Raw genomic sequence first — 21,884 nt, 5'->3', positions numbered from 1 at the left:
TTATGGCAGTCTGACAGCTTCAGAATCATACTTGCTGAGGCCAGTTGTTAACTTCATAATTGCTATGTGTTTCTAATTCTAATCATGTTGGTGAAACCTGGAATCCTAGCTGCTGTCTTCTCCCATTTGCTCTGGTCACAGTACCTCACCCAGAGACCTTCTCGTCATGAATTCTGGAGCTCAGTATAGTCCTGTTCTCACCCAATGTCTCGAATCTCTACCAGGCATGGGAGTGCATCTGAGTTGGCTGTGGTTCCCTTTGTCAATAGCTCAGGGTGTCTGAGCTTGGCTACCTCGTGAAACAAATTCCATGCAGAGCGTGAATCGGCAGTGTAATTTTGCACTCTGTCACTTTGGGGTTAGAGATTGGGTCAGTGATCAAGTGAGCTATTTTATAGTTTTCCTATTTGAATAGCTACAAGTTCTTCTAACCCTTCAATATACTTCACTTGATGTTTTGGGATGAATTATAGAAGACAGTGATTCTCAGCTGGTGATATGACAGCCACAGAGAAATGCATCACGGTGTGTGCAAGCATGTCAAAAGCATTTTAAAAGCACAATAGTGATTTGAAGGTTCCCATCAGATATTAGATTTGTAGCCTGTCAGATTTCCCAAGACAAAACAACCACCTCCAATGAAGGGGAAGGTACAAGGAATTCCACTTGAGCAGGTGTTATTTTCTGGGTCTGTAGATTGTGAAGGAATAAAAATGGTCTTTATTAGAGTGATATGTACTTCTTGTCAGATGTGGGAGTTCAAAGAGAGTTTAAGGGTTACTGTGGATTATATCTGCCATAAATGCTTCTGGCTGCGAATCTTATCAAATCGAATGGATCGGTTGGAGAGACAGTTAGAAGCAATGAGGAACTTGCAACAGCAACAGTATGTGATGGATGGCAGTTATAGGATGGGTGGAAAGTCTCAGATACAGTCACATAGATGGGTTAACTCCAGGAAAGGTAAGAGAGGTAGGCAGCTAGTGCAGGAGTCTTGTGGCTATAACCGTTTCAAACAGGTATGCTGGTTTGGAAAATGTAGGGGGTGATGGATTCTCAGGGGAACGTAGCACAAACAGCCAAGTTTATGGTATTGAGACTGGCTCTAAAGCAACGAGGGGTATCTCGGGTTCCAAGAGATCAATTATGTTAGGGGATTCTCTAGTTCGAGGTACAGACAAACGTTTCTGTGGCCAGCAGCGAAAAATCAGAATGGTGTGTTGCTTCCCTGGTGCCAGGATCAAGGATGTCTCAGAGAGGGTGCAGAATGTTCTCACGGGGGAGAGGGGCCAGCAAGAGGTCATTGTCTACATTGGAACCAACGACATAGGAAGGGAAAAGGTTGAGATTCTGAGGGGAGATTACAGACAGTTAGGCAGAAATTTAAAAAGGAGGTCCTCAAGAGTAGTAATAACTGGATTACTCCCGGTGCTACGAGCTAGTGAGGGCAGGAATAGGAGGATAGAGCAGATGAATGCATGGCTAAGGAGCTGGTGTATGGGAGAAGGATTTACATTTTTGGATCATTGGAATCTCGTTTGGGGGAGAAGTGATCTGTTTAAGAAGGACGGACTGCACCTAAATTGGAAGGGGACTAATATACTGGCAGGGAAATTTGCTAGAGCTGCTTGGGAGGATTTAAACTAGTAAGGTGGGGGGGGGGTGGGACCCAGGGAGTTAGTGAGGAAAGAGATCAATCTGAGACTGGTACAGTTGAGAACAGAAGTGAGTCAAACAGTCAGGGCAGGCAGGGACAAGGTAGAACTGCATTTATTTCAATGCAAGGGGCCTAACAGGGAAGGCAGATGAACTCAGGTCACGGTTAGGAACATGGGACTGAGATATCATAGGAATTACAGAAACATGGCTCAGAGGTGGGCAGGACTGGCAGCTTAATGTTCCGGGATACAAATGCTACAGGAAGGATAGAAAGGGAGGCAAGAGAGGAGGCGAAGTGGCGTTTTTGATAAGGGATAGCATTACAGCTGTGCTGAGGGAGGATATTCCCAGAAATACATCCAGGGAAGTTATTTGGGTGGAACTGAGAAATAAGAAAGGGATGATAACCTTATTGGGATTGTATCATAGACCCCCTAATAGTCAGAGGGAAATTTGTGAAACAAACTTGTAAGGAGATCTCAGCTATCTGTAAGAAAAATAGGGTGGTTATGGTAGGGGATTTTAACTTTCCGAACATAGACTGGGAGTGCCATAGTGTTAAGGGTTTAGTTGGAGAGGAATTTGTTAATTGTATACAAGACAATTTTCTGATTCAGTATGTGGATGTACCTTCGAGAGAAGGTGCAAAACCTGACCTACTCTTGGGAAATAAGGCAGGGCAGGTGACTGAGGTGTCAGTGGGGGAGCACTTTCGGGCCAGCGACCATAATTCTGGTAGATTTAAAATAATGATGGAAAAGGATAGACCAGATCTAAAAGTTGAAGTTCTAAATTGGAGAAAGGCCAATTTTGATGGTATTAGCCAAGAACTTTCGAAAGCTGATTGGGGGCACATGTTCGCAGGTAAAGGGATGGCTGGAAAATGGGAAGCTTTCAGAAATGAGATAACGAGAATCCAGAGAAAGTATATTCCTGTTAGGGTGAAAGGAAAGGCTAGTAGATGTAGGGAATGCTGGATGACTAAAGAAATTGAGGATTTGGTTAAGAAAAAGAAGGAAACATATGTAAGGTATAGACATGATAGATCAAGTGAATCCTTAGAAGAGTATAAAGACAGTAGGAGTATATTTAAGAGGGAAATCATGAGAGTAAACGGGGACATGAGATAGCTTTGGTAAATAGAATTAATGAAAATCCAAAGAGTTTTTACAAATACATTAAGGACAAAAGGGTAACTGAGGAGAGAATAGGGCCCCTCAAAGATCAGCAAGGCGGCCTTTGTGTGAAGCTGCAGAAAATGGGGGAGATACTTAACAAGTATTTTGCATCAGTATTTACTGTGGAAAAGGATATGGAAGATATAGACTGTAGGGAAATAGATGGTGACATCTTGCAAAATGTCCAGGTTACAGAGGAGGAAGTGCTGGATGTCTTGAAATGGGTAAAGGTGGATAAATCTCCAGGACCTGATCAGGCGTACCCTAGAACTCTGTGGGAAGCTAGAGAAGTGATTGCTGGGCCTCTTGCTGAGATATTTGTATCATCGATAGTCACAGGTGAGGTGCCGGAAGACTGGAGGTTGGCTAACGTGTTGCCACTGTTTAAGAAGGGCAGTAAAGACAAGCCAGGGAACTATAGACCAGTGAGCCTGCCTCGGTGGTGGGCAAGATGTTGGAGGAATCCTGAGGGACAGGATGTACATGTATTTGGAAAGGCATGGACTGATTAGGGATAGTCAACATGGTTTTGTGCGTGGAAATCATGTCTCACAAACTTGATTGAGTTTTTTTGAGGAAGTAACAAAGAGGATTGATGAGGGTAGAGCAGTAGATGTGATCTGTATGGACTTCAGTAAGGCGTTCGACAAGGTTCCCCATGGGAGACTGATTAGCAAGATTAGATCTCACGGAATACAGGGAGAACTAGCCATTTAGATCCAGAGGAATATACAGAGATACTTGCATCTAGACTAGAAGAGATTGAGGTTCACAAGGAAGGGGTATTAGAACCACTGCAGAGTGTGAAAATAGACAAGTCCCCTGCGCCAGATGCGATCTATTCTAGGAACCTCTGGGAAGCAAGGGAAGAGATTGCCAAGCCTTTGGCATTGATCTTCAAATCATCATTGTCTACAGGAATAGTGCTTGAGGAGTGGAGGATAGCAAATGTGGTTCCCTTGTTCAAAGAGGGTAGTAGAGACAACACTGGTAATTACAGACCAGTGAGTCTCACTTCAGTTGTTGATAAAGTGTTGGAAAAAGTTATAAGAGATAGGACTTATAACCATCTAGAAAAGAATAATCTGATCAGGGACAGTCAGCACGGTTTTGTGAAGGGTAGGTCATGCCTAACGAATCTTATTGAGTTTTTTGACAAACTGACCAAACAGGTAGATGAGAGTAAACCAGTTGATGTGGTGTATATGGATTTCAGCAAGGCGTTCGATAAGGTTCCCCACAGTAGGCTATTATGCAACATGCAAAGGAATGGGATTGTGGGAGACACGGCAGTTTGGATCAGTAATTGGCTTGCTGAAAGAAAACAGAGGGTTGTAGTTGATGGAATATGTTCATCTTGGTGTCCAGCTACTAGCGGCGTACTGCACGGGTCGGTGTTGGGTCTACTGCTATTCGTCATTTTCGTAAATGACCTGGATGAGGGCTTAGAAGGGTGAGTTAGTAAATTTGTGGACGACACTAAGGTCGGTGGAGTTGTGGATAGTGACAAAGGATGTAGTAGGTTGCAGAGAGACATAGATAGGATGCAGAGCTGGGCTGAGAGGTGGCAAATGGAGTTTAATGTGGACAAGTGTGAGGTGATACACTTTGGACGGAATAATCAGAATGCAAAGTACTGGGCTAATGGTAGGATTCTTGGGAGTGCAGATGAGCAGGGAGATCTCGGTGTCCGTATACACAGATCCCTGAAAGTTGCCACCCAGATTGACAGGGTTGTTAAGAAGGCACACAGTGTTTTGGCCTTTATTAATAGAGGGATTGAGTTCCAGAACCAGGAGGTTATGCTGCAGCTGTACAAAGCTCTGGTACGGCCACACTTGAAGTATTGTGTGCAGTTCTGGTCACCGCATTATAAGAAGGATGTGGAAGCTTTGGAAAGGGTGCAGAGGAGATTTACTAGGATGTTGCCTGCTATGGAAGGAATGTCTTACAAGGAAAGGCTGAGGGCCTTGAGGTTCTCGTTAGAGAGAAGAAGGTTGAGAGGTGACTTAATAGAGACATACAAGATAATCAGAGGGTTAGATAGGGTGGACAGGGAGAGCCTTTTTCCGAGTATGGGCGTGGCAAACACAAAGGGACACAACTTTAAAGTGAGGAGAGATAGGTATAAGACAGATGTCAGAGGTAGTTTCTTTACTCAGAGAGTAGTAAGGATATGGAATGCTTTGCCTGCAACGGTAGTAGATTCGCCAAGTTTAAGTGCATTTAAATCGTCATTGGACAGACATATGGATGTACATGGAATAGTGTAGGTGGGATGGGCTTCACATTAGTATGACAGGGCGGCGCAACATTGAGGGCCGAAGGGCCTGTGCTGTGCTGTAATGTTCTATGTTCTAGAACTGGCTCAAAGGTAGAAGACAGAGGGTAGTGGTGGAGAGTTGTTTTTCAGACTGGAGGCCTGTGACCAATGGAGTGCCACAAGGATCGATGCTGGGTCCACTACTTTTTGACATTTACATAAATGATTTGGATGCGACCATAAGAGGTATAGTTAGTAAATTTGCAGATGACACCAAAATTGGAGGTGTAGTGGACAGTGAAGAGATTACAACAGGATCTTGACCAGATGGGCCAATGGGCTGAGAAATAGCAGATGGAATTTAATTCAGATAAATGCGAGGGGCTGCATTTTGGGAAAGCAAATCTTAGCAGGACTTATACACTTAATGGTAAAGTCCTAGGGAATACTGCTGAACAAAGAGACCTTGGAGTGCAGCTTCATAGCTCCTTGAAAGTGGAGTCGCAGGTAGATTGGATAGCATTTGGTATGCTTTCCTTTATTGGTCAGAGTATTGAGTACAGGAGTTGGGAGATCATGTTGCAGCTGTACAGGACATTGGTTAGGCCACTGTTGGAATATTGCGTGCACTTCTGGTCTCCTTCCTATCGGAAAGATGTTGTGAAACTTGAAAGGGTTCAGAAAAGATTTACAAGGATATTGCCAGGGTTGGAGGATTTGAGCTTTAGGGAGAGGCTGAACAGGCTGGGGTTTTTTTCCCTGGAGCGTCGGAGGCTGAGGTGTGACTTTATAGAGGTTTACAAAATTATGAGGGGCATGGATAGGATAAATAGACAAAATCTTTTCCCTGGGATCGGGGAGTCCAGAACTAGAGGGCATAGGTTTAGGGTGAGAGGGGAAAGATATAGAAGAGACCTACGGGGCAACTTTTTCATGCAGAGGGTGGTGCGTGTATGGAATGAGCTGCCAGAGGATGTGGTGGAGGCTGGTACAATTGCAACATTTAAGAGGCATTTGGATGGGTATATGAGTAGGAAGGGTTTGGAGGGATATGGGCAAGGTGCTGGTGGGTGGGACTAGATTGGGTTGGGATACCTGGTTGGCATGGACAGGTTGGACCGAAGGGTCTGTTTCCATGCTGTATATCTCTGTGCCTCTATTTTATCCAATGATTGGCTTGTGAGCCTTGACAACTGGATGAGATGTGATCACTTAGACACCATTGACGAAACACAGCAACACAAAACACATTGCGTTCTGAGTCATCTCAGTTCAGTGACTGTGTCATGCGACATTGTGAGTCATTAATTGGATAACAAACCTCAGAACACAGGCTGCATTTAAGTAGCTGGGAAAATTTGGTAAATCAGGTTGAGAAGTAGCAATGCAGTGTTCGTGGATGACAATTAGAGTCCAGTAGAAATCGATTGCAGACAAAGGTGACAAATAATTCCCATAGGTTGTTTAGATTTAATCTTGTTGCTGATAAATGCAATATTCAATAATATCTTAAATGTCTCAGTGGCAGCACTGCAATCCCATGGCACCTGGTCTCCTCAGTCAGACTATGTATAATCTTCTTGTCCCTATACTGTGTCTGAACTTTATTTTCATGCAACCCCATACTCCATCGGCCAACACACACATCCACGTAAAGGCACAGCAACAAGAAGAGACCATTTAATCCCTTACCTCATCTTCCCATCAGTAGTACCATGGTTGATCTATGACCTAACCCACCAATGCCCTTTAACATTTAATATCTTTGCTTGAGTAACTGAATTGATCCCAGTTTTGAAATTAGCTATGCAGCTAAAATCACCATTTGTGAAGACAGTCCCAAACCTCTGCCATCCTTTATGTGCAGAAGTGTGTTATATGTCTGCTCCTGAAAGGAATAGCTGTAATGTTTAAAATGCACAGTCACAGAATTATTACAGTGCAGGAGGAGGCCAAATCATCAAAAGTGTCTGTGCTGGCTCCCCAACTGAGAATTTCACCCAGTGCCATTCTCCAGCATTCTTCCTGTCATGCTGCCCATTCTTCCTTTTCAAATAACTGTCTGATTTCTTTTCGATAGAAACCACCTCCACCAGCTGGCAGTGCATTCCCGACCTGAACCACTCACTGTGTGAAAAACATTTTCTCATGTTACTTTGGCTTCTTTTTGCCCCCTCCTATTCTTGTATCCTCCATCCAGGGGACCGTTTCTCCCTTGCAATTCTGTCCAAGTCTCTCATCATTTTGGACAACTTGATCAAATCTCCCCTTAACCTTCTCCTTTCTACAGAAAACTGTCCCAATTTCTCCAATCTATGTTCAGAACTGAAGCTCTTCACTCTAAAACCTTTAATGTGAAATTATGAACCAACTCTGAGACTTGCCAAGCAGAGAATACAGAACTGGGGAGAAGACAGAGGGTGGTGGTGGAGGGTTGTTTTTCAGACCAGAGGCCTGGGACCAGTGGTTTTCCACAAGGATCAATGCTGGGCCCACTGGTTTTTGTCATTTATATAAATAGTTTGGATGTGAACATATGAACTATAGTTAGTAAGTTTGCAGATGACACCAAAATTGGAGGTATAGTGGACATCGAAGAAAGTTACCTCAGAATACAATGGGATCTTGATCAGATGGGCCAATCGGCTGAGGAGTGGCAGATGAAGTTTAATTTAGCTAAATGTGAGGTGCTGCATTTTGGTAAAGCAAATCCGAGCAGGACTTATACACTTAATGGTAAAGTCCTGGGGAGTGTTGCTGAACAAGGTGACCTTGGAGTGCAGGTTCATAGTTCTTTGAAAGTAGATAGGATAGTGAAGAAGGTATTTGGTATGTTTCCTTTATTGGTCAGTGCATTGAATACAGGAGGTGGGAGGTCATGTTGCAGCTGTACAGGACATTGGTTAGGCCACTGTTGGAATATTGTGTGCAATTCTGGTCACCCTCCTATCGGAAGGATGTTGTGAAACTTGAAAGGGTTCAGGAAAGATTTACAAGAATGTTGCCAGGGTTGGAGGATTTGAGCTATAGGGAGACATTGAATTGGCTGGGGCTGTTTTCCCTGCAGTGTCGGAGACTGAGGGGTGACATTATAGATGTTTATAAATTCATGAGGGGCATGGATAGGGTAAGTAGAGAAGGTATTTTCCCTGGGGAGGGGTGAGTCCAGAACTAGAGGGCATAGGTTTAGGGTGAGAGGGGAAAGATATAAAAGAGACCTAAGGGACAACGTTTTCACACAGAGGGTGGTACAGGTATGGAATGGGCTGCCAGAGGAAGTGGTGAAGGCTGGTACAATTGCAGCATTTAAAAGGCATCCAGATGGGGATATGAATAGGAAGAGTTTGGTGGGATATAGGCCAAGTGCTGGCAAATGGAATTAGATTAGGTTAGGGTATCTGGTTGGCATGGGCGAATTGGACCAATGGGTCTGTTTCTGTGCTGAACATCTCTATGACTCTTAATCTATCCTGTCTGTTTTGTAGTCTAATCTTTTCTTATTTCTCGTGTCTACTACACCGAGTCTCGAAACAAAGTGGTCCTAAACTAATGGGACAAAAATTACTCCCACCACAGTCTTCAGATAGTACTTACCCTCCACTGAATAAGACACGCGAAGGAACTGTGTATGTAACATTCAGAGACCTGAGGACAATTCATATTGGATTCAAAATATTGACTTTGTTTTTGCCTCCATAGGTGCTCCAGGAGTTGCAGAGTTTCTCCAACACTTTTTTTTAATTTCAGAACACCAGTATCTGTAGTAGTTTGCTTTAGTTACAGTGTAGCACAAGCTTTATTCAGTATCTAACCTTGTGCTGAATCTGTCCTGGAGGGAGCACAGAGGGAGTTTTACTCTGTATCGAATCTCCTGCAGTAGCTGTCCAGGGAGTGTTTGTAACACTTCATGAGGGCTGCAAACCCTCAATAAGACCCATCCGGATAGTATGGGATTTCAAGATGGTGGCAGACTAAAACTTCTGAGCTGAAGCTCATCCACTCCTTCCATTTAATATTTTTTCTATTTTCTTTTTCTTCTCTTTTCTACTTAACTGTCATCCTTGGACAGTATTGGGGGTGGTAGGTTGAGGCCCAGCGCGGACTCTAATTGAAACCAGTCAAGATGGCGACAGAGTAGCAGTGCAGCGTGCATATTACTGATCCTAGATCTCGTCTGCTCCATCCATTTTTAACTTCATTCTGTCTCTACTTTTTTTGTTACTTTACAGCTTAGACAGCATTGTGGTGACCAGTGTGTTCCTGACAGTGGTGGAGGGAGTTGGGTTTATGTTCCTGACAGTGGCAGAAGGAGTCGGGTTTGTGTTCCTGACAGTGGCGGAGGGAGTTGGGTTTGTGTTCCTGACAGTGGCGGAGGGAGTTGGGCTTGTGTTCCTGACAGTGGCGGAGGGAGTTGGGTTTGTGTTCCTGACAGTGGCAGAGGGAGTTGAATTTGTGTACCTGACAGTGGCGGAGGGAGTTGGGTTTGTGTTTCTGACAGTGGCGGAGGGAGTTGGGTTTGTGTTCCTGACAGTGGCGGAGGGAGTTGGGTTTGTGTTTCTGACAGTGGCGGAGGGAGTTGGGTTTGTGTTTCTGACAGTGGTGGAGGGAGTTGGGTTTGTGTTCCTGACAGTGGCAGAGAGAGTCGGGTTTGGGCCTAGTTCCCGGTGCAGGACCCGGCAACCTCAGCAGCAGCTGCATTGGATTGGCCCAACACGGTCACATGTCAGTGGTGTTGTCGGTCAAGAGAAGATGGCTTTACGGTTCTGCAGCAGTAGCATGCTGAAGGGACTCGAGGTTGGCTTCATGCTGCTGTTGGTTTCTGTGTCATAGTGCAACAGACCAGATCCAGGCCCATGGCTAAACTCTGTATGTTAAACTTTTAACTTTATTTCTTTATTTTTCCACTTTATGCAAAGATTGTGTACCTAGGTACCTATGTACCTAAGATGATACTGGCGAATGGTGACTTTGTACACTTTTCACTGTACTTCTGCATCTGAGTACTTGAGAACAAGTCACAATAAAACACAATTTTAATTCTTAACGGGGATAGTGTGCAGGGTACATTACTGTGTATCTCATCCTGTGCAGCACCTATTGTAGAAGTGTTTGATGGGACATTCTACATTTTGTCTCTGTTCAATTGTATTATGGGGAGAATTGTTCCTTATTGTGACTCAGCATCTTCATATAAGAGGAGAGAAAATTAACAAAGCGTTTTAAGTTATTCTGAGTAGCCATGAGTAAGTCGTGAGCTTGGCATCTCACTGCCGACCGGTTTACTGTCCCAACTCACATGGCTGGATCATGTTAGTGAACTGGCTGTAATTCTGCTCGAAAGTTGATGTTTTGGTCATGTGCTTTGAAAGAGAGTTGATTGTAATCCAGCAGTAAGAACCCTATGTTCATTACCCAGCTATATATATTCAGCTCCTTGACCAGGATCTGGCTGTACTCCCTTAAAGAATCTTATGCACAATTGAATGCTTATACCAAAAGTTTACTTGGGATTCCTGGTCAACCAGCAGCTTTTCCAAAACAGATTGGTCATGGTTGTGAGGTTTCTTTTGGCTCTGCTTATTTCCATCTTTGTGAGATAAGCAGGGACAGTATTAGCTTGTTCTGACTGTAATACTCAGAAACTGAGGCTGCATCCCTTCACATCTGCTACCAGTTCTTTGTAATACTGCATGCCTGTGGGACCATCGTTTAGGGATTATAGCCCTTTTGGGAAAAATGGAATTTACAACCTTTTTGATATTTCTATGGACCTTCCTTAGTCTGGCCAGCAGGTGTGGTTACACTTATCAAGTAAATTATTGACTGAATTCTGGAGGATAGGAATGTGTTATAAAGACTTGCTGAAAGAGCAAATTCAATTAGTTCTAGTCTCCATGGTGCTGCAAATTCCTACTTTTCTTCCTGGAACCCCCTCATTAACATCTCTGTGGGTGTATATACTGCACTACCTTCTCAAGGGGGATTAGGATGGACAATAATGGTGGCCTAGCCAGCAAAACTCACAATGCACGAATGATTTGAAAATGAAAGGGAGAGGATCAATACTATAACTTCTCTCCCTTCTCCGATGAGTAGGGCACAGCACTAACCACTAACCAAATTTGCAGCCAATCCACTCCTGACCTCAAACATGGACTCTGGTTCTTTGTGCTCTAAAGACTAGGGAACAAATTCCATTATGGGTCAGTGATATTGGAGGGGTCATTGACCACATAGTTAGGGCTCAGTGATGTTAGGGATCAGTGTTGTTGGGATCACTGATAGCGTAGTTAAGGCTTAATGGTGTTAGAGGTCAGTGTTTTGGGGATCATTGAAAGTGCAGTTAGAGCTCAATATGTTATGGTCAGTGTTGGGGGTCACTAACAACTTAGTTGAGGCTTAAAGATGTGAGGGTCATTGAAGTGTAGTCAGAGTCAGTTTTGGGGTCACTAATGTTGCCTGGGGTCAGTGATATTTATTTCCAGTAGAAGGGATGTTAATGGTCTGTAGGCATAGTGTTTGGGCCAGAGGTATTAGGGGTCAGTGAGGTCAGGTACCAAGATGACATGGTCAACAACAGTAACACAGGAATCAGTAATGTTGGGATAGTGGTTATGTTGATACTGTTCAATTTAACAACGATTATTTTGCTCCTTATGTCAGTCTGTTGTTGAGTGGATAGAACTGATTGAGTTGACTAGTGAAATTCTCCAAATTATTTCCTTTTAAAAACATTTTGAAACTTGATCATTGGGAGTATAGTTTCTAAAATAATTAATTTGCCAAAGCCTGCCTTTTAAGCAGTAATTAGAGGAACTGGATTTTGGCACAAGCGCCTGCTGTCTGCACATAGTTTTGTGAGGCAGGGATATCCCAGTTCGGTTTCTTAATACAGCTCCTAAAAATGTCACACAGTTTCCTGTGGTTTTTCTATTACTTTCTTGGATTTTTTTTCACTTGTTAGTGTTGCTGCATTTAGAAATATTTAATATCCGATGAACCAACCCAATTCTGCTCCTTCATGAGGTGTATCCTCACTCTCATCGTTCTAATAGTCTGATATCTTTCCAATTTCCCTCATTCTCTCTCCCTTTTCCAACTGTTATGTTTGCATTCTGTGGATCTGATTAATGCATTGGTTTCCTTCGCTTTGATTCATCATGCAGAATGTAAGAAGTTGGAAATGTAGATGTTTCAGAGAACAGGAAACAACAAACTCCTGGCTTCCAAAAACTTCCCTGACTCCCCCCTCACCACAAGACTGAATTTCTTCTACATATCTCTCTCTGTCCATTCTTGTTTGACATTAAAAATGTGCTGACACTTTTAAAATGGTTTTCTTTGGCTTTTGGGTATCTTGAGAGGACAAATGCAAGTTGTTCATCAAAGCAAAGCAGTCGTCGAACTAAATGAATATTATCTTGTTTCGCCTCAACAGTTCGTGCATTCAGTAATGCACAAACTCAGCATCGGAAAACAGACAGGGATGTTTCTGCTTTCTGGCTGTTGAGGAGCTCTGTCACAACTTGATACCCTTTATAACTACTGCAGGATGGAAAACCCAGTGCTTTGAAAGGCAGAGGCCTGGTCAGGTTTTCCACTGGAAGAAGGCGAAGATGATGTTACTGGGCTAGTAATCCAGAAACAGTGGGGATTTACAGCATCTGCATTTTTTTGGTTTTAACTGTGGGGAAATAATTCCAAAGCCCACTACAGTAAATTTAAATCCAATGAATAAACCTGGAATTAAAAGTTACCATATGGTATTCATTACAACCATTGTTAGTTGTCATAAAAACTCATCTAGTTAAAAGATCTCATTTCGCAGAGGAAGTCTGCCACCTTTACCTTGTCTGGCCTCCACGTGGCTTTTTATTTCTTTGTATCCTACGGTTGTATGTGCTAATGGGATTGGCTTTATTGGCAACCCCTTAAATAGCCCAGAGTCATTTGTTCATTGTGTAAATTCGATGCTCAATAGGATGCATCAAAGTTATTCCGTGGATTATTGGCAACCCTGACCATATCATTTCTTGCTATATCTTGGGGAGCAAACTCATGGTGGGCCCCAAGGCAGGAACTCTTGTTTCTCAGCAGTGCCCAGTCTACCTTGCATTACCTTGGAGGGGTAAGGTATCTTAACTTGTGGTCAGCAGGTGAAGCAAGCTGCTTCATGCTGCCAGTATGCAACAGCAACACAAGGGATGTTCACTACTAACAGGGTACTGCTGACAAAAAGATGTTCTGCTTGTCACGTAAATTAATAATGTGGTTTATGAATTTCAATGCCTCTGTTATGCGAAGACTGGTAGATCATATCAACAACATATTTCTTCATCTGTTGCAAAAAGCAAAGTACTGACTACACCCACAAGCACTCGCAAAACTGTATCTTACATTAGATGTGATTACATTTGGACAAGATTTGTTCGATAATTCAGAATATGTGAAAAATGATGCTGACAAACAATTTAAGATTATCAGTCAGGGTCACAGCATGTCATACTTATGTGTTCTTTGTAGACAGAAGGAACATGAAAATGCACTATGCCTGTTTCAATTCAACAAAATAAGTGATAGCTATTCGCTGGTTCATTTCTCAGGACAATGCCTTGACCAATCAGAGTCAATCATCCTTCCTTTTAAATTTAAATAAAACTTGACAGTTAACTTTAAGTCATCATTAACTAATTCATTATTCATGCAACACCTCAATCAATCAGCCTTTCATGGTATCACACCTCACTATGTTTGTAACCTCATCCATCGTTGTACCACTCACTACTTCTGTGACCCCCTCCAGCATTCCCACACTGCGTAACTTTTGTTACATCCTCATTGCCTTAGTTCCATCATTGATAACTATGCATTCGGCTACCTACACCCAGAATTCAGAAATTACCTCCGTTAACCTCTCCAGTTCTTGCTGCTCCTTTAACTCACTCATTAAAAAGAACCTCCTTAAAAAGAACATTTGGTTGCCTCCATGTCTGTGGCTTGGAGTCAACTTTGGTTTGATCACAACTCTGTGAAGCGACTTGGAAGTTCTGCAATGTTGAAGAAAATATATTAAGGTTAATTGTTGTTGTTTTAACCAAAATACTGCAGATGTTGGTAATCTGAAATAAAAAACAGCAAATGCACAGCAGGTCAGAGAATTTCTGTGGAGAGTAATGGAGTTAAAGTTTCAGCTCAAAGTTTCCCCCTCAGATTTGTTATTTTTGTAGTAAATGTATAAATTATCGTTTCTGCCGTTTCATTTAATTAGCTACATTTAATAAACTTGTACCAGATCTGTCTGTTCAAACAACTTTGCTATAGTTGCCTGTGCTCTTTCAGACTTATAACTACAAAAAACAGAGGATGCAGTTGGTTAGCTTTCAGTTTGCCAGTTGCTCAATCATTTTACCTCGTCTGAACATCTAGAGCGTGCTTTTGATTCTGATCCAGCTGTTTAACTGTTGCTCTTATTCATTAGAAGCTTTTTACCTGGCTCTAATATAAAAACATCCTTGGGCGGAACAGACTGTGCTCTCAGCTTCCCAGCACTGGTATCTGGGCGAGAATTCAGCTAAGGAATGAAGGTCTGGTGTGATTCAAGGCCATTTAATAAGGTTATTGGTTAAAAATAGGATGGGATGATGAATAGCAGCGGAAAGAAGTCACAATGGGAAAGAAGTAACCAAGTTGTAACCAAAGAACAGGGGTGTCCCTGATTTATGAACGTCCAGCCTAGGAGCTCTCTTACTTACGAACACAATCCTATACAGAGGTGTAATTTTAAAGATCTGACATATGAATATTTCCTGGACGTAAAAACCACTACTTTATATGATCCTGCATTGTATTCCAACTTGGGAACAAATCAACTTGCAACCAGATTCCAGAATGGAATCTGTTTACAACTGAGGGTCTACCTGTATAGAAGAAGAAATACTGGGTACTTGCAATAAATGGATGGCAACAATTATAGGTGTCTCAATCTGCATATACATGGAAAATATTAGATTAACAGTAGTAGCCTGGTTTAGGAGCTCAGACTATTTATGAGATAGGTTCTTCAAATAGTACATTTTTGAAACAAACAGAGAACAGGATATGTTGCATTTGATGTTGTATGATGTGACAGGATTAATTAATGACTTCAGAGTTAAGACATCCTTAGGTAGCAGTGACCACAATATGATTGAATTTTATATCCAGTTTTAAGGGCAGATGATTAGGCCTAAAACAAACATTTTAATTTTTAAATAAGGACAACAATATGGAAATGGAAGCTGAGCTATCTGAAATGCACTGGTGTCCTAGCCTAGGGGATAGATCAGCACAGACACAATGACAGTCACTTAAGGGCTTTTTCAGAAGTCTCAGAAGAAGTGCAGTGTATTCCTAAATAAAAATTTTAAATGGAGCATGCATCACCTGTAGTTCTCAAAATAACTTAGGGAATGAATCTGGGGAGGCAATGATCCAATGGTATTATTACTGGAATATTAATCCAGAGACCCAGATAATGTTCTGGGTACCTGGTTTAAATCTCACCATAGCAGTTAGTGGAACATGAATTCAATTTAAAAAATTCACAATTAAAGGTCTAGTGAATCCATTGTCGATTGTTGGGAAAATCCAATTGGTTCACTAATCTTCGTTGTGGTTCTGTTCGCCGAGCTGGGAATTTGTGTTGCAGACGTTTCGTCCCCTGTCTAGGTGACATCCTCAGTGCTTGGGAGCCTCCTGTGAAGCGCTTCTGTGATCTTTCCTCCGGCATTTGTAGTGGTTTGAATCTGCCGCTTCCGGTTGTCAGTTTCAGCTGTCCGTTGCAGTGGTCAGTATATTGGGTCCAGGTCGATGTGCTTATTGATTGAATCTGTGGTTGAGTGCCATGCCTCTAGGAATTCCCTGGCTGTTCTCTGTTTGGCTTGTCCTATAATAGTAGTGTGGTCCCAGTCGAACTCATGTTGCTTGTCATCTGCGTGTGTGGCTACTAAGGATAGTTGGTCACATTGTTTCATAGCCACGAAACGCCACACACGCAGATGACAGGGAATTCCTAGAGGCATGGCACTCAACCACAGATTCAATCAATCAGCACCTCGACTTGGACCCAATATACTGACCACTGCAACGGACAGCTAGAACTGACAACCGGAATCGGCAGATTCAAACCACTACAAATGCCGGAGGAAAGATCACAGAAGCGCTTCACAGGAGGCTCCCAAGCACTGAGGACGTCACCCAGACAGGGGACGAAACGTCTGCAACACAAATTTCCAGCTCGGCGAGCAGAACCACAACAACGAGTGCCCGAGCTACAAATCTTCTCACAAACTTACTAATCATCTTTAAGAAGGAAACTGCCATCCTTACCCGGTCTGGCCTACATGTGACTACAGAACCGCAGCAATGTGGTTGATTATTAAGTGCCCTCTGAGCAATTATGAATGGGCAATAAATGCTTGCACTACCACCAACGCCCTTGTTCTGTGAATAAATAACACAAAATCAAACTTAAGAAAAAGTCATATAACTGCCAAAACGAGTGTCAGTTTTGATGATTGGTCAGAATATAAAGAACAGTAGAGAATGACTAAAAGGTTAATCTGAAATTAGAATATGACAAGAAGCTCGCCAAAATGAGAAAATGGATCAAAAGCATTTCTACAGGTATTTTTTAAAAATTGAAAATAAAATGAGTGTTGGTTCTTGTGAGAATGAGGGGATAATGAGGAAATGTCAGCTGAAACAAACAAATATTTACTTCTGTCTTTAACAGAGGATACAAAAACCAGTGCAGGTGGATATTTGGAAGTGGGAAGAAGAGAGGAACTTAGTGAAATTACACTCACCAGGGAAGTGATAACAAGCAAACTGATGGAGCTGCAGGGTGATAAGTCTCCAGGTCCATCTTGCCTTCATCCTCGGGTCTTAACAGAGGTTGCTGATGAGGTAGTGGATGTTTTGGTGTTGACTTTCCAAAATTCTTCAATTTTGAAAAAGGTTCCATAAGCCTTGAGAATAGAAACATAACTCATCCCTTCAAGACATGGGGAAGGCAAAAAAAAAACAAAAAACGATAGGGTGTTGTAGGATATCACCGAAGATTTTTACCAAATTGAATTGCATATTCACTACCTCTAGAAGAGCCAAAGGTTTTTCAGCCAAAGCACCTTTAATAATGCTTTCTATCACCTGAATATCATTGAAATCACTGAATATTGCTGAACAGAATGACATAAAGGACAAATGGAATAATGAGAAATTTCAAACAATCATAACTTATGTTACAGGAGAAAAGTATATTAAATTTGACTTGTAAAAATGCTGTTCAAGAGAAAGCAACAGCAAACTGCAGGTTCGCCAAGCTTGCGAATAATTTGAAAAAGGCACAAAGCTTGAACATATTCCTTTGTTTGCAGATCATAAATCCCTGTATATGAATGTTTCTGTCTTATAGCAAGCGTACATGAATCACTTCTTAGCATGGTTGTTCATGTGTTTATTAGCACATTCAGACGTGTTGAGCAAATGCTGCCAATCGCAGAACTAGATCTAATAGTAGACATTTTCTTTTGGTTTATGCAAGCGAGGCCCTGGTTGAGTATAGTTTGTATTCTGTCTTTTACAAAGAACATTTTGTTTGATTTGATCAGCCAATTGCTGGGATATATAGCCTGCATACTTGATATTGCATTGGCCGTGATATTTAGACACTATGTCTCTCTGTGTGGTAAGTAATGTCTTTTTGGGCCGGTGCAGTATCCTGTTAATGGAAAAATACCGCTCCCTACTGCAAAGTAGCTGCATGAAACATATTTCTAATTGGTTGTTTAAATTTTTCAGATACTTAGCTTTCCAGTATAATTTGTGATAAACTGGGCACTTTCCAAGTCCCAAAGTGATAGCCAATGTCCCATAAGAGAATTTGCATGATACACAGCAAACAGTGATCTGATCAGGATAGCTATTATCCTGCAAGAAAGATACAATGCATTCTGTTTCTGTGTGAGGCTTGGGAAGACAGTAAGTGGCCCCATATCCTTAATCTAATCCCACTTTGACTCATTACCTGCAATCTGTATCCTTAATCACATTTGGAGCAAGAATCTTTTTACCTACTGGACAAGAGCACTGCCCGAGATTCTTCCAAAGTTAAATTCTGCATTTTAAAACCTATGTTACATCCCTCTGCATCAATGATAGACCAGATTTGATGTAATTAATCTATGGGGCAGAACTATCTCCTAAAACACTCAACACTGAAATGTTCCTTGAACAGTCAACACTTGGTGACCATATCTACAGTATGGATTGCACTGATGTCCACCAGCTATCACATACTCCAGCTGCAATACACCCCCTACCCAGCCATCTTTATTCCATTTAATTAGCTTGGCTGTTGAATATTTTAAAATTGAATTGTGTAACTGTATTCTTCTGATGTAATAACTTCTCCTGTTTTAAACCACTTGACCAATCAACCACTAATATTCCTGTGATGTCACACTTTAGCTCTGACAGCTTGAATGGCTCTCTGTTTCCACTTTGTATCTTTCAGTTTCATTGCCTTTTTCACACTGGTCTGCTCCTGATCCCCATAATATCACACCCAACTTAATCCCACTGTCCCTCTCATTCCCTTCGCACCATAATATAACAAGCAATATTATTGTACTCATCCCTTCATCAGCATAACATTTAATATAAATCTTCTTAGGGTCACAATCATTCCATTTAGATGTGGAGTCTCTGGAAGGTAAGGCTGATGTGTGTGCCTAAGCAGAATCGTTAATAGTGTTAAATGACATTTTGCGGCACTGTTACTTCTGTGAGTAGTATTGTTTTGGATTTATGTCACATTTTTCTCCACATTCGCATTGACTGTAGTTGATGATTGCACCAGTTCTCTACAGTCAGAAACCTTGCCCCCTTACTTTGCCAACTCAGCTTTCAGTTCCCTTAATTATTTACATCTTTATGTTACCCTGTTAAAGAGGAGGAAACAATGTTCAGGTTGGCTACGCTCATTATTCCCACAAGAGTGATCTGCTTCTGAGTAGATTACAGAAGGGCATTATATCTCAATGTTCGGCATTATACAAGGCACATATATTGTGTACAGACACGAGGTAAATGTGTGATGAATATGTGTTGCACACACATGTATCATGTGTATACACTACATGTAATATGTATTGTCAGCTATGTATACATTTATCATGCAAATGAATCGTATACATGTGTAAGACAGCAAAATGTTCACAAGGTTAGAAGTGTTGCTGTACAAAATGATTCCAAATATTTATGTTAACAAGTAATTATTGTTAAATTAATAACAGGCTCAGAAATTCACAGACTAGAACGCAGAGTCTAACTGGATATTTACAGAGTTGCACTAAGAGAGAGCTGCACTGACAGATGTCAGTACTGAGGGAGTGTTGTACTGTCAGACGGTCAGTACTGAGGGAGTGCTGCACTGTCAGACGGTCAGTACTGAGGGAGTGCTGCACTGTCAGACGGTCAGTACTGAGGGAGTGCTGCACTGTCAGACGGTCAGTACTGAGGATATGCTGTGCAATTGGAGGTCAGTATTGAGGAAATGCACCACTAGAGTTGGAGGCTTCGTATTGAGTGAGAGTTGCATCATTAAATGGTCATAGGAACATGGATTTAGGAACAAGAGAGTGTTGTTTACCCCTTCAAACATAGACAGGCTTTCTGTAAATCATAATCTGGTTGTGGTCTTAACTCCACTTTGCTGTCTGCCATCTATAACCTGAGTTGTTTACCTATCTGGCCCAAAGGTGGGGGTCTGAGGAAGGGTTTGTGGTGGAGTTTACCAGGCATCGTAATTTGGGCTGCTTCCTTTCATGAAATATGATATTTGGAAGCATTATGAACTGTAAGGAGGACAGTGTAGAATCTCAGAAAGTTGTAGACATGTTTGTTGGTTAGGTAGATAGATGGCAGACAAAGTTAAATGCATTGACACATCTTGGTAGAAAGAATTTGGAGAGAGGCAACACAACTGAAGAGTGTACGGGGGTGTTTCTGTGCACAAATCATAAACATTGCAGAACATTTTAAGAACAGCTGCTAAAGCTTACAACGTCCTCAGCATGTAGATGAAAAGAGCACAAGACTACGGGGATTATGTTGAATTTAGATAAGACACAATTTCATTCTCAACGAGAGTATCACTTCTGGTTCTGTGTATGCAACACTTTTGAAAGAATGTGAATGCATCAGAGAGAGTGCAGAAGAGATTCTTGCAATGGTTCCAGGGATGAGGAGCTTCAGTTCCATGAATCAACTGGAAAAGCTGGCACTGTGCTATTTCATATAGTTGAGAGGAGATCTAATTGAGGTATTCAAACACATGATAGGTCTGAGCAGAGTATATGGAGAAAACATATTTCCACTCATGAAGCGATTGAGATAAACAGGGCACAGCTTTAAAGTAACTAATAAAATAAACAAAAGTGATAAGAAAATGTTTGTCACACAGCGAGTGGTTAAAGTCTGGAATGCATTGTCCAGGTGTATGCAGATGCAATCCAGTTGTTCTAAAGGGGATTAGATGGTTATTTGAAAAGGAAGAATGTTCAGGTTTAGGGGTAAGTCAGGAGAATAAAACTAAGGGAATTGTTCATTCAGAGCCAGCACAGTCATGTCTTGTTTCTGAACTGTAACAGTTGTCCAATTCTGTAATTCTCTCTTGGACCACTCCAAATAGTAGCCCCATTCCTGAAGACCCACAGCAAATATTGACTATGCAACAATAGGCACCCAGCAAATAGTGACTCGTTCTTGAAGATACCCAGAAAATAGTGACCATATTTCTGAAGACAGTGTCTTTCTTCTAGTTCCTCAAAATCTAATTTGAAAAGAGAGATCAGGCAAGAGTACTTGGGTGGTGAAAATCTTAGGAGGATTTTGGGTCCTTTAGGGAACAACTGCCAATGGAATTGAGTCTGGACAGTGTACTTTAGGAATTCCTTCTGCTACTCTGAAAAGCAGTGTGGATATGGGATCAGTGCAGGGAAGTTTTATAAAAGGTGATCTTTCTGTTTCATTTCCTTCGACTCAATGCAGCTGATGTCCACTCGGCTGAGGCTAATGAAGGAGATTTGAACAGTGTTGTTAGAATTGGAGTTAGGTATTCAGGAATGAAATCAGGAAATATTCCTTCAAACAAGGATGATAGCAATCTGGATACACACATCATACACACATCAGTGGATACTGAGAATCGATAGGGACTTTAACTGTGAACAAATAAATCTCATTGTTTAATGCCATTAAAAGATATGAAACAACATTTGATGATAATCGGATTTAAAATCTATTACTCCATGAATGGATTGAATGGTGGAAAAGGTTTGCTGAACTGCAGTTCCTATTCCTATAGTCAGCAGGAATGACAGTGAGATTTTAGTTCATGGTCTAGGCACAGACTGCAGGGTGTTGAAAATCAAGGAACCTGTTGACCACAAGCTGACTGTCCAGTCATGTCCCTTTTCTAGACAGGGAAGAAGACCCTGGATGAAAGGCGATCGAGTCTGGATGCAGAGATTGATTCATTGACCAGTATCTTGGCCGATCTGGAGAGCAGCTCACCCTATCAGCCTCGCCCTCGACAGGTAAGGAATGGGCTATTGGTGATGGTTGGAATCAAATCAGATAAGAAGTGCCTTTGTGTTACCAGACACATGGTGCATTATCATTCATGGTGGGCTTTCGGTGAAAACATGCAGGCAGTGAATTTTACCACAATTTCTTCTCCT

General features: G+C 41.9%; 1 protein-coding gene across 11 annotated transcripts in view; it reads left to right on the top strand.

Moving 5' to 3' along the window:
- The window catches only part of lpp (LIM domain containing preferred translocation partner in lipoma), a 396,217-nt gene that overhangs the window by 260,432 nt on the left and 113,901 nt on the right, over positions 1-21,884 (top strand). For all 11 annotated transcript variants that reach the window (XR_015759138.1, XM_087993414.1, XM_087993419.1 and 8 more), the window contains one exon: positions 21,624-21,740. Coding sequence is in view for 10 of the 11 variants with exons in the window: in XM_087993414.1 (XP_087849540.1) it covers positions 21,624-21,740 (117 nt within the window). In the remaining variant the exon portion in view is untranslated. The remainder of the gene's footprint in view (positions 1-21,623; positions 21,741-21,884) is intronic.

Source organism: Chiloscyllium plagiosum, unplaced genomic scaffold (assembly GCF_037043375.1).
Source record: "Chiloscyllium plagiosum isolate Xiang-an unplaced genomic scaffold, Cpla_swu_hap1 HiC_scaffold_13, whole genome shotgun sequence".
In the NCBI taxonomy this organism is placed as follows: domain Eukaryota; kingdom Metazoa; phylum Chordata; class Chondrichthyes; order Orectolobiformes; family Hemiscylliidae; genus Chiloscyllium; species Chiloscyllium plagiosum.
Note: the sequence above shows the minus strand (reverse complement) of the source record. Positions and strands in the feature narration are given on the sequence as shown.